The sequence below is a fragment of the Scardinius erythrophthalmus genome, assembly GCF_964197995.2.
Source record: "Scardinius erythrophthalmus genome assembly, chromosome: 9".
Taxonomy (NCBI): domain Eukaryota; kingdom Metazoa; phylum Chordata; class Actinopteri; order Cypriniformes; family Leuciscidae; genus Scardinius; species Scardinius erythrophthalmus.
Genome location: NC_138229.1, coordinates 19,288,243 through 19,302,513, shown reverse-complemented (window position 1 = coordinate 19,302,513; position 14,271 = coordinate 19,288,243). Strand labels below are relative to the sequence as shown.

The following is a 14,271-nucleotide window of genomic DNA, read 5'->3' as shown; positions in this document are numbered from 1 at the left end:
AAATTAACCATTAGATTGCACAGTAAGAAACACATTACAGTATTTTACGCCTCATGGGGAATAATAGTCAATTTTATTACAGTTTCTTAAATACGACATCCTTGATGATGTATGTAGCCTTTAAATGCGACCTCTGGGGGACGCAGCCTTCAAAATGAGACTGCCTCATTAGTGACATAGTTTGTGTCTTTTGACAAATATCCAATTAATTTAATCAATATTTATTTCGTGACTAAATGTACATAATTTTTTCATTTTTAACTCTCACTAAAATGGTATAAAATTTTAGGCAACTAAAAAATAGCATTTTAGTTGAGAGCGGAAACTTAAAATAATCAAACACACAGTTGGGTTTTAATGTTTTATGGGGACATTCCATAGATATAATGATTTTTATACTGGACAAACTGTATATTATTTCCCCTAAACCTACCCATCACAGAAAACAAAAAAGCATCACTTGATTTCGAAGCTGTTTTCCTCATGGGAACCAAAAAATGTCCCCACAAGGACAAGGACTTCAGATATTGCCATCTATGTTGGGACATTTTGTCCCCATAACGTAGGGATTACCAGGACCACACACACACACACACACACACACACACACACATAATAATGTTAATTTTAAGATAAGAGGGATCTTTTTTTTTTTTTAAACAGATTTGAAAAAAACAATAGTTATTTTTATTATTATGACATTTTGCTGATTCTATATGTAAACTTTGACAACAACTATATATATTAGGGGTGTACCCTCACGGTACGGACATCGTGGTTCGGTGCATTCAGTCAGACGATAAATACAGTCAGTCACAGGCGATCCACACTCCAATCCAGAAGGGGGTGTGCGTGGTAATACAACGCTGTTTGCTAACCTCCACAACAGGAAAAAGAGCACAAGAAGAAGAGACGATATTTGCACCAACCCAAAAGAAGGGTGCTTCTTATTTGTGCATCCTCGTTTCCTTTCATTGGAGAATCCGAGGGAAGGATGCAGAGAAAAGTAAATGAGGACGGAGGAATCAAAGGAAAGCTTATTTGTATATTGGAATATTCTTGATCACTCGAGCGTCACTTCAAACTGTCTGCACTCAAAGGATCTGCCCTTATGTTGTTAAAGTTTGGTTATTAAAGAAATGTATAAATAATAATAATAAAGCAAGATGGCCTTTTGAAATATGTAAGATATAATAGTTATTTAAACTGTAAAGGTAAAGCATAAATTAAAATTGTGGCAGATGTGAAGGGGGAGGAGAATTTTTATGTACTTCAGGATTCTCTACAAGAAAGTCTTCCGCATAGGATACACCTGTGCATCCTCGCTCATAGCTCCTCTGGAAGCTTCCTCACTCCTCCTTCCTTGCCTCCTTGTGGTGCAATTAGAGAATTGAGATGTCCTTCAAGATGGCTTTCTTTGATTGGTTTCTGGGTCACATGCTGGAGGACAGAGGAGCGAGGAAACGAGAAAGCACCAATTTGGGTATTGAGTCGCACCCCAAGAGTTCAGATGGCACGCAAGAGCTTGCTAGTAGGCTACGCTGAGTTTTCATTCGCTTTTGGGATGTGCTCCACCACTAACTTCACAAAAAGGAAACTGGGATGGCAGAAAGCACCATCCTGTTTGTTTCCTTTATTTTACAAAAGCACAATGTTTTGTTTTTATTGTGAGTTTACACAAATAAAAATAGACCTTTTATTTAAAAAAATATATATACTTATTGTCATGATGCACAATGTTCGTCTCACTTTCATCAATGATGTTTTCTTCAGTCGTTTTATTCGTGAGATTACCACTGCAGTCTTGTCAATCCTAGATATCAGACTGTGTAATTTATTTGCTTCAAATTCAGATTCATATCTGCTCAAGCTCTACAAAAGTGCTCTGAGATTCCACCCTAAGCCCACTGGAAAGCCCAGACAAGGATTGGAGGATTTTGCAGATTTGTAATACTGTTCTGGCATTATGAGCGCTCATAAATATTTCATCTTGTGGAATTTCCTCAATCCCGCATTTTGATGGTTTTATCTGTTTATTGACGAAGAAAAGCTTCAAATGCCAATGTTACATCTGCATGTGCAAAGGAGGTTTGTTTGCTTTAGCGTTCTGTCGCAATCCTTCTAACCAAATAAAGCCCTGATTATATGCCAGGGGACAGTGCTTTGACCTTTAACTTTGTTTATGATTAATAAAAATAAGCAAGTACTTGATGTCTATATTTATAGAGCTTGTTCTTTACATTAAGTAGGCCATTGCTTATTTTATAGTTCAGAACACTGAATAACTCGCATGTACATTAGTCATCAGATACAATTTGGTATCTTTGTGAAGCATGAAAATAGACAGTCTTGGATGCCTCGGGGAGCTGCCACTGCAGCAGAAAGAACGTGAGGCACAGCGCTGCATTGTGAATGGCTGACGTAATTAACAACCGCACAGCGACCAATCCGTTGAGATGACCGCAACAGTGAGGCGGAAACTTATCGGCTTATTCTGCAACGATGACATCATGCATAACCAGTTCCCCAAAGCCAGGTTCACCGTGGGAGATGCACCCCGCCCCCCCTTAGCACTTCTTGTGAAGTTTAGACATTCTGTTCTCCAGTAGTGTTGGGAGATGCCCTGGGGCGTTTTGGAACGCACCGCTTTGTGAGGAGTTGTTGTGTTCACTTATTATGTATGTGTGAAGCCATACAGATGGAGGGTGGGAAAACTACGCCAGTGTCGGAGCTTCCACTAATTCCCATACTGCTGATGCGGATGCAGTCTGCCTGTCAGCAAAGTGTCAGCGCGAGCCTCTGGTATGTGTGTGCTGGTCTGCGTGGGTGGCCTTAAGTGAGTTTAGCTGTTTCTCTCCTTGCCCGTGTGCTGCACTCGCCCCACCTGATCTGAATGAACCATCCCTTTATCTATTTAAAGAGCCACATCCATAATGAATGCCCCTGTTCACTGGACACATGCAGAAATCCAGCATGAGCGTTTGATTTTCTCACGGTTTCCCCACGTTCCCCTGATGAACAGACTTTGATAAGGAGCAGGTCATCTAAATGCTCGACTCAGTACTCGTGATGTTAAAGGTCCCATTCTATGCCCCTTTTCACAAGATGTAAAATAAGTCTCTGATGTCCCCAGAGTGTGTATGTGAAGTTTGAGCTCAAAATACCCAACAGATCATTTTTTACAGCATGTTTAAATTGACATTTTTTGGGGCTCAGAAAAACGAGCCGTTTCAGTGTGTCCCCTTTAAATGCAAATGAGGTGCTGCTGGACGACACAGGGGGCGGAGCTTCATGAGCTCGTGCTCAGTCTGTCAGGAAAAATTCATCTCACGGAATGATGATAATATCAGAAACTCTCAGTAACGGCGTTCATTTCGGACAATAATGCCTACAGAGTCAGATTGCTGTATAGAGATGAAACAGGTATAGTTTAGTAGTTTAATTACGGTTATTAAAACGTATTTGTCATCTGCTTGTAGGCTATGTATCCATTATTTATTAATAGCCTACAAGTCTGCTGTCTGAATGATGATCAAACATGTACTGATGAGTTTAATAAAGTTTATTGTACATCACACAAAAGATGAAGCGTCAGTTTTACTTCAGAAAATCACCATAAGAGCTGAGTAAACACAGTAGGCTAAGTTATAAGAAGTGCACAAGTAGCCAGTAGAGTTGAGGGAGCATTCCTGTGGGCGGAGGTTAGTCAAGAAACGGTTCTGGTGATGTCACTAATGCAGGATGTAGAGGGGTGTAGTCCAATCGAGCCGTTTTTTTGTAGTCAACTTCTGTTAAATAAAATATCTCGCTTGGCATTGAACTTTGAGCTTTATAATTTTACAGATATTATTTATGCTCTAACAGCAACATTACACACTAACTAAAGTTTGAAACATGGAATCGCATGCAACGGGACCTTTAAAGAACATGCTACACATTTGATGGAATGAAATTTCTAAAGAAGAATGACCTGAGCCACGTCTGTCTCTTGTTACTTTAAAGTGTGTTTTTTGCCAAATATTTCTTATCTTTATTGTCATTCAACCAAGTGGTTAAACATTGTGTGCTGCCAACAGACCCATGTGCTTTTTTGAGCTGTTTTCATAGTACAGCACATTTATTTTGTTGCTTAGTTGTCTAATTATTTATCTGTTTATCTAATGTTTCTTTTGAGATTACACGTATAACTAGTTAGAAATAAATGGAATTCAGTTCTTGCAAAATGTTTTACACAGACATTTTACACCATAGATGTAGTCCAATAACTGATCCTAACTGTAAATTAAATTAATATTTAAAAAAATCCTAATTTATTAATAAATATTATTTAAATATTAAATACAAAATACTAGAACAAACAAAACTGTGGTGAAAATTATGTATGTATAATATTTTATATAATAATATATATTATTATTAGGGGTGTAACAATATATCATGTCACAATATATCGCAATACAAAAAAGCAACAATGTGTATCGTGAATAGTGGTAATATGTATTGTGTATAGTTCATTATTTAGTGTCAGTACTACATTTAACTGCTATATATATATATATAATGTTGAACATAATGTATAATAATGCAATGGGAGAATATTTGTGGGTGCTGATAATGCTAAATGGCTTATGTTACCAGTAAAAAGTGGCCTGCATTATTTTAAATATATATCTAGTCAGTGACGGAGTGCAAGCATATTCGTCTAAAATAATTCTGTATTTTAAACTTCAGAATCATGAATATTTTTATTCTGGTGTCACCATTTGTCCTGTGCATTGGGTTACCAGCACCAAGTCCAAGCCTATTCGTTTACACCCACAATGTAATACCAAATTTTGCATTTTAATCAACAGTACATTTTTTTGTTAACCTTTTACCATATATCTTGGAGTACCGCAGTAATATTGTATTATGAGTTCAGTATCGTGATATGTATCGAAACATGACATGAGGGTATTTATTTACACCCCTAATTATTATATATAATGTATAATATAAAAAAACTAAGTATAATATAAAATAATGTATAATATTAAATACAAATATTTTATATACTTAATAGTATGGTTAAAACACTGTCAGTATATATAAAAAAAAAAAAACATCTCTTGTGTTTTCGTCCATTCACAGGATCTCTTCAGAGCACTCTCCAAAGCTGCAGATCCGGAGTCACAGCTACTTGCGGGCGGTGAGTGAAGTTTCCATCAATAGGAGCCTGGACACCCTGGACCCCAAAGCTCTGCTAGCCTCTCCCCAATACCGCTCACGCAACGAGAGCTACATGAGGGCTATGAGCACCATCAGCCAGGTTTGTGCTCACCCCCAAACACACCGTCATAGCGGGGTGCAGGGGGAGGAAGGTCAAAATCCACCCCGCTTAGTCCAACAAGTCCAATTAAAAACCATGAAACCGACATCTGATTCATCCATTGATGAGATGAATTTGAGCCATCATCATAACAGTGTTCAGTCACAGATATATGTGTCTAACCAACTAACATGCTCCATGTTACATAGAAGTTGGATGGCATTCATCAGGCAGTTACTCATCCATCTTAGGCACACTTAGTCCCCAAGCACTGCTTTGTCATGCTAATTACAAAATGGCAAAGATGACATCACTGCCGTTTGGCGCCAGCATTGACTGCTCTCTGAATGAAGATGGAAAAGACTAAATTCACATGGAATGTTTTGAAATATTAACATTTAAAAACGCTTTAGACCTTCCCGTAAAGACTTTGTGGATGGCACATGACTGTTAACTTGACAGTTGCTAAATAAGAATGTGGCCCATATAGCTCTCATGGGTGATTGGGACAGAGTTTTGAGCTTTCTACAATGTCCAAAACACCCACCCTTTCTACAATCCTCTTTCCACAATTGAACCTTATCACGTCTCCATTAACCCCCTCTCTCGTCCACCCTTGGTTTCTCTTAGGATCAACACTAATGAACATGTTGATCCCAGTACTGTCTCACCATATTCCATCCTGTCAGTAAACCCCAGTTGAGGATTTCCTCCATGCTGGTGTGGCGTACACCTTCATTCACCCTGTAAAGTTGTCTTTCAAGCATCACTATGTTGTTGTTTTTTTGACTCTTCCTCTTCTTGCCACTGCCTTGTGTGTTTCTCATCTGCTCCTAATGACTTCTCTGTAGTTTCTGGCTCTGTTTTCCCCTTTCTTTTGATTTTGCACCCCTATATAACCCCGTGGTAAGTGGGACTTGGAGCTCATTTTACGGATGATTCCCGCTCTTTTCTCCGAGCACTGCCTTCTCTGTTTCTCCAGACTGATCTTTTCTAATTTTCATTTCCTGTCTTTTCTCTCTGTCTGTATCTCTCCTCTTTTCTCCTCTGCATGCCTGCAGGTGAGTGAGGTGGAAGTTAACGGGCAGATCGAGGCAGTGTGTGAGAGTGTGTTCAGTGAAATGGAGTCGCAGGCCATGGACGCCCTGGACCTGCCCATGCCCGGGTGCTTCCGCATGAGGAGTCACAGTTACGTGCGTGCCATCGACCAGGGCTGCTCGCAGGACGACGAGGGACCTTTGCTCCCGGCCTCCCCCCCGAGGACCACTACTACTGTCAGAACCATCCAGAGCAGCACAGGTCAGCGTGCAAGTGCATACTCCGCCTGTCTGTCCATCTATCAGTCATACTTAATACATGTTCAATAACTCTTTTTATCATCAAACATGTTCCACAGTTAAGCAAAATTAGACTACATTTTATAACAATAAATGATTTAGCTGATTTGACCGATAAGTTTGGGCTCTTAGGGAAGAACAAAAGTGTGTCAGTGAGAAAGGAAGTTTTGCTAGACAGAAAGCGACACATTCATCATTTTACCTCGATTACCATGTTTTCATAATCGCTGGAAACCAAAATCGATGGAACCTAAATTTGATTAATCGCACAGCCCTAGTATTTTGTACTTTCTTTCTGTCGTTATGTCTGTCTTTCTTTCTATCATCTATCTCTCTTTGTCTGTCTGCCAGTCATTCTGCCATCCATCTTTGTCTGTTTATCTGTATTTCATTTTGTCTGTCTACCATTCTACCCATCTATCTCTCTGTCTGTGTATCTGTCTGTCATTTTTCTGTCTATTGATATGTTAGTCATTTGTTTTATCTGTCTATTGTTCTGTCTCTCTGTCTGTTGTTCTGTCATTTTATTGGTTTGTCTGTTGTTCTATCTGTGTATCTTTGTCTGTTGTTATCTGTCTGTTATTTTGTTTGTCTGTTTTTCTGTCTGTCTGTCATTTTATCCATCAAACTTTGTCTATTCATCTGTCTTTGTGTCTCTCTGTCTGTCATTCTGTCTGTCTGTTATTCTGTCTGTTGTTCTATCTTTGTATGTCATTCTATCCATCCGTCTTTTTATCTACCGATCTATCTATCTTTAAATTAGCAGCTCGCTTTATCAGTAAATAAAACTCTCTTTCATGTATCAAGGAGGCTGTCAGCGGAAGAATCAATATTCATTTGTTATTTTCTCTGTGGGTCACAACATGGTTATCCTCAGATGCCCTGAAAGGATGTGTCTGATTTGCTTTTTATTATCACCGTGAGGCAATAGCAGCAGTAATGGGGAAAATGATGATTAATTGAATTAGAATTATTTAATCTGATGTAGAGAGAGAGTAAATCATTGCATCTGCTATGAAAGTAGACTATCATGTTATTGTACAACATATAAAAATAGAAAAATGAGGATCTTTATTATTTATACACAAATGTATAACTGCTCAGCATTCAAGCTGAGATTTGAAAATATTTTACAAATAAGAGTCTCACAAATGATTGTGAGTTTTCAAGTGACCAACAGCAATCCAAATGTCAGTCCTGATGTGTGAACTCAGTGTGACCTGTGTCTGCTTTTGCTCTGGGGTTTTCTTTAATCTGAAACCCCAGTGATCACTAATCCACCTCCAGCATCCGAACCCAGTTTGATTTCATCACAGTTGACATCTTCATAAAAAAGTGCCCACAGTCTCTCAAAAATGCAAGGCTTTTTTTTTTTTTTTACTATTAAACTAAACCTAGTGGTGAAGCCTGTCTGTTCTCAATAATATTTTGCCCTAGTTTTAAAACCATATTTTCACATTCAGTCATGTTGTTGGTCGCTATAATGCGTTTCTGCCGTTGGATGGCCTAATGTTATTGGTGTGCGGTGCAACTGCAAATGTATTGCCAGTACAAATAAGATGCTAGTCTATTTTGACAAGGAATAAGTTTTATTTCTGCTGGGGGAACCATTTGGATATAGCTGAACTGTATAATAAATCATATCATGAACAAGATGAATCTAACTCACTCAGAATGCAGACAATTTCTGGCACTGTTTTTCACACTTTTTTATTATATCGATGCACATTATGTGGATAGAAATAATCATATGTGACATGCTTTATCATTTTCAGCCAAAAGTCTTGATTGAGATTTTAAGCAAAAAAATGCTTTGTGCGTATTTTGTTTCATGTTTGATTAAGCATTGTCTTGCTAAGCTTAGATTACTTAATTTTAGCAGAAGGTTGCAACATAAAAAAATGTGAAAAATCAATATGAAAATGAATGAAGCAGATCAGGTACAGAACACTGAAATGTGAAATGAGCATTAATGTCTCACTGACACCCTCTGAAACTCGACTTCATTATCTCACAAAAAAACTAAAGCTCCACTGAGAGTCACTGGACACCAGTTGTAGGTTCCTGTCAGTATGAACTGGGTTTAAGTTTGACAGTGTCTCCGGGAATTTTCACTCTGGCAATTTGTTTGGAAAAGCCGAAGTATGTAATACTTGTCAGTAAAAACATTAAATGAGAGATTATCCACAATGCTGCAAACTTTGACATGTTGAATTTTAATAAATCAGGAAGTTCGGAGAACTGTTTGATGCCGTAATCCCTCACTGGAAGTTGCATTCAATTTATATGATGTGGTTTCGACAGTGCTGCAATCTCTCTTTGCACTAGTAATGCAGATTTGAGTGCTGTGTTCTCCACTTGTGTTCTCCAAATGCCTGGGGCTAGTCAGAGAGCCAACATATGGCCACTAGCCTCAGTGCATCTATGGAGAGAAGACAGCTGGCTGAGGAGGAGGAAAGTAAGGAAATGTGAAAAGTTTCTTGAAATCTTATGGGATAACCTATTAGGGTCTCACGTTACTGCTCACATCACCTGTGGGCCGGTTTAATCGAGTGTAAATTTAGGGCTTTGAACGGCATCTTTGAGTCACAGATTCAGTTACTGCCATTGGATCAAAACACCGGGGAATATAGACTGTCAGAATGCAGACAACGCTGATAGTGTTAATGGGTCTGTTGTCAGCATATATATAAACAATGTATAAAATATAAATTATTACCATTACTTTTGGCATCCCTAATTTAAAGCAAGGTAAGCAAACAATGACAAATGCCTGGTTTTATATATTGTGGATTCTCTTAAGCCAGCTGCTGAAAGATGCGTGATGTCTATAATTAGAGATAGTGTGTTGCGCTATATGGGATGCACCTGCCAGCCAGAGGCAGATGTAGTTTGGTAGGGCTGTGCAATTGATAGCTGCCATTTGTTTAAACTTCGCATACTGACAAAGCTCAGCAGGGAGCAGGAGCCTGATGTGATGCCTTGGCTGGGGTGACTCTGGCAAGAGATGTGACAGACATGACCTGACCTTCTATCTGTGCCTGACATTGATTTAAGAGTGAGAATTGCTGTGCATTTGAGTGGTGTTTGTTAGGGTAGGGACACACCAATCCGCCAAAGAACTTAAACTGATGAATGCCGACTGTGTTGTCGCCTCGTGTCGCGGCAAAAAAGCTGCACTTGAACACACCGAGAGAACTGCAGCCGACTGTCAACTAGCATGCGCGTTCTGCGCCTTCGTGTAAATGAGACAGCTGTCGATTTCTGTCTATTTATAACTGTGGAAACTGTGGAATCATCACATCATTAGTTAACAGGATAGTTCTCCAAAACTAAATGTGTGTCATCATTACGGTGAGTTAAATGTCATTCCAAAACTGTATGTCTTTTTTGGAAGGTATTTTGAAGAATGTTTCGACAGTTTTTGTCCAAAACTACATTGGACCCCACTGACTTTCGTTGTATGAACAACAGAAACACTGAGACATTTTTTAAAAATATGTTGTTCTTCTTTGTTCCACAATAGAAATTCATGCATGTTTGGAAAGATATGAGGGTGAGTGAATGATCCTGTACCACTGGACAGTAGGTACAGCACTGTGTCCATTCATCCCTGTCCAGTGCTGGCCCTTCCAGATGTCCTCGCCACGGAGACCCGGCCAGACGAATTATGAGATGGCTAATTGAGGGAGCTGTCAGGGTTGACATTGAGAGGGCACCTACCTTCCCTTCATCCCCTTCAGAACACCACTGTGTGTTCAGATGAACAGAGCGGCACCATCTGCCTGGAACGCAGCAGGCCCTTATCACACACTGCAACACTGCCTTTGGGGTAGTGCGCAAAGTCTTTGAAGTGGAGTGTAGCGAAGTTTAGTTTTTTTTTACACTTTATTGTTTATGTTCAAAATATTCCACTGAAGCTGTTATTCGTGTTTATTTTATCATAATGACATGCAGCTTTTGATAAATTGGTAATGGCTTGGTTTTGCTCTGTGTTTTCTCTTAGTATAACTAATTGAAAAACCATTAGCGTGCAATACTTCATCCTCACCACAGGACAACATAATTTATCTTGTTCTCAGAAACACGCTCACATTAGTGATGGTAAGTCCGGTTCTTTTCCGCGAACCGGAGTGAGGTTTAGGGGGGTGAGTGTAGTCTTTAGCCTCCTTGTTAGAGCGCCTGACTCTCATGCCGGAGACCCGGGTTCGAGACCCGCACGGAGCGGGGTGTGAAGGACCCGGTGAGAGGGGTTACACACGCATGGTCAACTCATCGGTTCTCAGTATGTCGAATGTGTCCGAAAGAAACAGTTATCGGTTCTGTACTGGTGATCCGAGAACCGCTGTACCTGTACGTTCGGTAGTACGCGCATGCTCAGTATCAGCTGCTCGTGCTCATCACTTCTCTCAGCACAGCATGTTCAGTGAACTGTTGGATTTACTGGAGTAAAATATACTCCGGGATATTGGTTTATTTCGAGTCAGAGAGACTGTCAGGCATGTCCTAAAGTGAGTAGTTGTGTATCAGCGCTGATGCAAGACGCAAACTGTTTAGAACGATTCAGTCCTGTTTAGTGTACTGGTTCGACCGGTTCACTAAAAAGAACCGGTCTCAAAAGAACGATTCGTTCATGAACCAGACATCACTAGCTCACGCGTTAAACGAGTCATGAATGAACGTGATGGGCAATTTCTTCCATTAATGTCATCCATTTCCCAGCATTACTTTAATAAAAATGCATTACACTCTCGTGCATGAATGGGCAGCCTTTAATTCCTCTGTCGGGACACAGATTCAGTTAGATGATATAAACTCTTCACTTTGTATCAGTAAGGATAAACCAATAAACCTTGGAGCTTGTGTGTGTTTAGACAATAGTGTTTGCTTCTTTTCAGCATTCACAAATGTTAACGCAAGCCTGAGCTGTACACCAAGAGCAGAGGATTCCGACCCTCCACTGGCAGAGATTGAGCGAGAGAGATGGTGAAGCAAAAGGTAGGAAGTTTACAGAAGCAGCCAGGGGTTAGATACTGTTGCAACTTCAAGCATTTGTTTGCACAACGTTGTGCCGTTTTGCAAGGCTGACTGCACAGAGCACTCCAGTGACGCTTTAGCTGTGACGTCCCTCAGGCTGCAACTGCAAAATCCTCCCACTGTCTCTAAACTGTGTTCCTGGCCTGGCATCAGCTATCATTTAGACTCATAGTCAAAGGATGGAGGCTATTTTAGAGCTGTCCTTAGTCTGTGTACGCCAGGAAAATACCACAGCTGCCATCGCTGGGACTGATGATCAATGGTCCCCTTAAGCTACACGAGTGTGCAGCCTCGCAGGTCCAGTGTAGACAGAAAAAGAAATTCAAATATGCCTTAAAGGTGAAAATCACGTTTTCAATGTTTTTTATATGTCTGTTTGGTGTTTTTAATATTAAGACAAACCATGTGCAAATTCATAAGTCAACCCCATTACCGAGTATTTTCTCTTTAAAACTGCAGTGATCTAAAGACAGTCTCAAAAACGCGGCTAGAAATCGCTAGTGTTTCTTACGTAACATATTGCTTTGTGTACCAATCATGTCTACGTGGGGGTGGGCTTTTGCATATCATTAACTGCTGCAAGCAAGGGAGTCTGAAGAGAAGCCAGGTTATCCATTTTTCTGTTGATGTGAAAAATCGGGTACATTTAACAATATAGTGGGTGAATTATGTATATGTCGTATATTACAATGTTATGATGAACTATATGGCTCTCTCCACTGACGTTCTAAGTTTTTCAAAGCGTTTGTAAGGATGCTGATTTTTAGAAGGCAGCTGTCTGACTCTTAGATGGCGAACGGGAACATGGTTTGTGTAGCATTAGCAACACATTATTAGCTGTTTGATAACGTAGTCAAGCAAAAGGCTATACATAATTTTACCGTTGTAAAGAGTGATACCATTGTGCAGCGTTTATTATAGTAAAGTTGACCAAATGGGTCTCTGAACTTGTATGAGGGGAGGCGGGGCTAATTTGCATATTTATGGATCCTCGTATACTAAATGAAGCAAGGGTGTAGAGTTACGTTCAAGCTATTTTAAAGGAGAACTCCGGTCAATTTTAACATTGAGCTAATTTTTTTGTACATTTGGAGTGCTGTCAATACAGAGAACAACGACAAAAAACGGTGTTGCCTTTTTAAGAAATGTATAAAAATGATGTTATTTAAGCCAGCGCAAATACCTGTGTTTACATCCTGTTTTCGGGTGAAGTCCAAAGTAGTCGATTGCCGAGTTCACACGCATAGGTTTAGTACCTATGATCACGCGCGTGAACTCGGCAATCGACTACTTTGGACTTCTCCCGAAAACAGGATGTAAACACAGGTATTTGCGCTGGCTTAAATAACATAATTTTTATACATTTCTTTCACATCTACTGCAGTCAGATTCACTCGTGTTCACTCTGAAGGAATCACTCACATTTTCTGTGCACTTGTAATGACACATCAAGGATGTTAAGAGGCTAAAAGCAGGTTTAGTACTTGCCCCATTGAAGTCAACAGGGTGCAAATTTAAAAAATAGAATAACTCGGTGTAGGCAACACCGTTTTTTGTCGTTGTTCTCTGTATTGACAGCACTCCAAATGTACAAAAAAATTAGCTCAATGTTAAAATTGACCGGAGTTCTCCTTTAAGGCATGATGAATTTTTCATAGGAAAAAAAACCTTTTAAATAATGTTGTTATAAGGGATACAGTTATTGGCTAAAAGGGGACTTTAAATCAGAGCTAAATGTATGGGCAGTGTTTCATCTGTAGTCCATCCACGTGTTCATTGATTTTTAGAATGGATCTGAAGCTGTGGGGAAAACTTTGCTGCGGAAATATGCAGCGATAGGTATTTCACAAGATAAGTTCTGAATACTGGAACAGTTCAGTTCATAGCAGCACCAAACAAGTGTTTGCAAAAGTTATTTATTAATATTTATTTATTAATTTAAAAATAAATGATTAATTTCTATTAAATTTGACTTTACATTTCACAATTACTACTTTAAATTTTGACATTTTTTCTCCTATTTGTGACTTTATATTTCAGTTTATTTTAATCTCAAAATGTGAATGTGTCTTACAATTGTGGTATTTTTTCTCATAATTGTAACTTTTGACTATATATATGATATATTTTATCCATTTTTTAATTGGATGTGAAAACACAGGCCATGTATTATTTTGTATTTAATTTTTTATTATTATTATTTTTTAATAATTTAATATTTATTCCCCGCCAGCGTTTTTAAAAAAGTTAAATCCACCGCTAGCATTTTTGATCATTTTCACAACATTTTCATGGCCCCCAGAATATTTTACTGTATGAATATCTGAATATGCAATCTATCAAAAGAAAGAACAGACTCTCTGCTTTTAAACTACAAAAAACTGTTTTATTCTAGATAAATGCATTATTTTTCTGATCAACTCTTGTTGATGTAGGTTTAAAAAAAATAATTTGAGCAAAAAGCTGAGAAAAAAGCGTTTTTGTCAAAGACTAGTGGAGTGAGTAAGGTGGAGTAACTCTAGTCCATCAATACCCCCAAAGCTTGCACAGTCCTATTACTCGTCCTGGGTCGACATTTCAATCTCTACA

The 14,271-nt window shown here is 39.0% G+C and overlaps 1 protein-coding gene across 1 annotated transcript in view; it reads left to right on the top strand.

The window, feature by feature from the left end:
* dlgap1a (discs, large homolog-associated protein 1a) overlaps window positions 1-14,271 on the top strand; it is an 81,969-nt gene that overhangs the window by 52,036 nt on the left and 15,662 nt on the right. Inside the window, exons 4-5 of the mRNA XM_081373579.1 lie at window positions 5,131-5,308; window positions 6,370-6,607. Coding sequence (XP_081229705.1) covers window positions 5,131-5,308; window positions 6,370-6,607 — 416 coding nt within the window. The remainder of the gene's footprint in view (window positions 1-5,130; window positions 5,309-6,369; window positions 6,608-14,271) is intronic.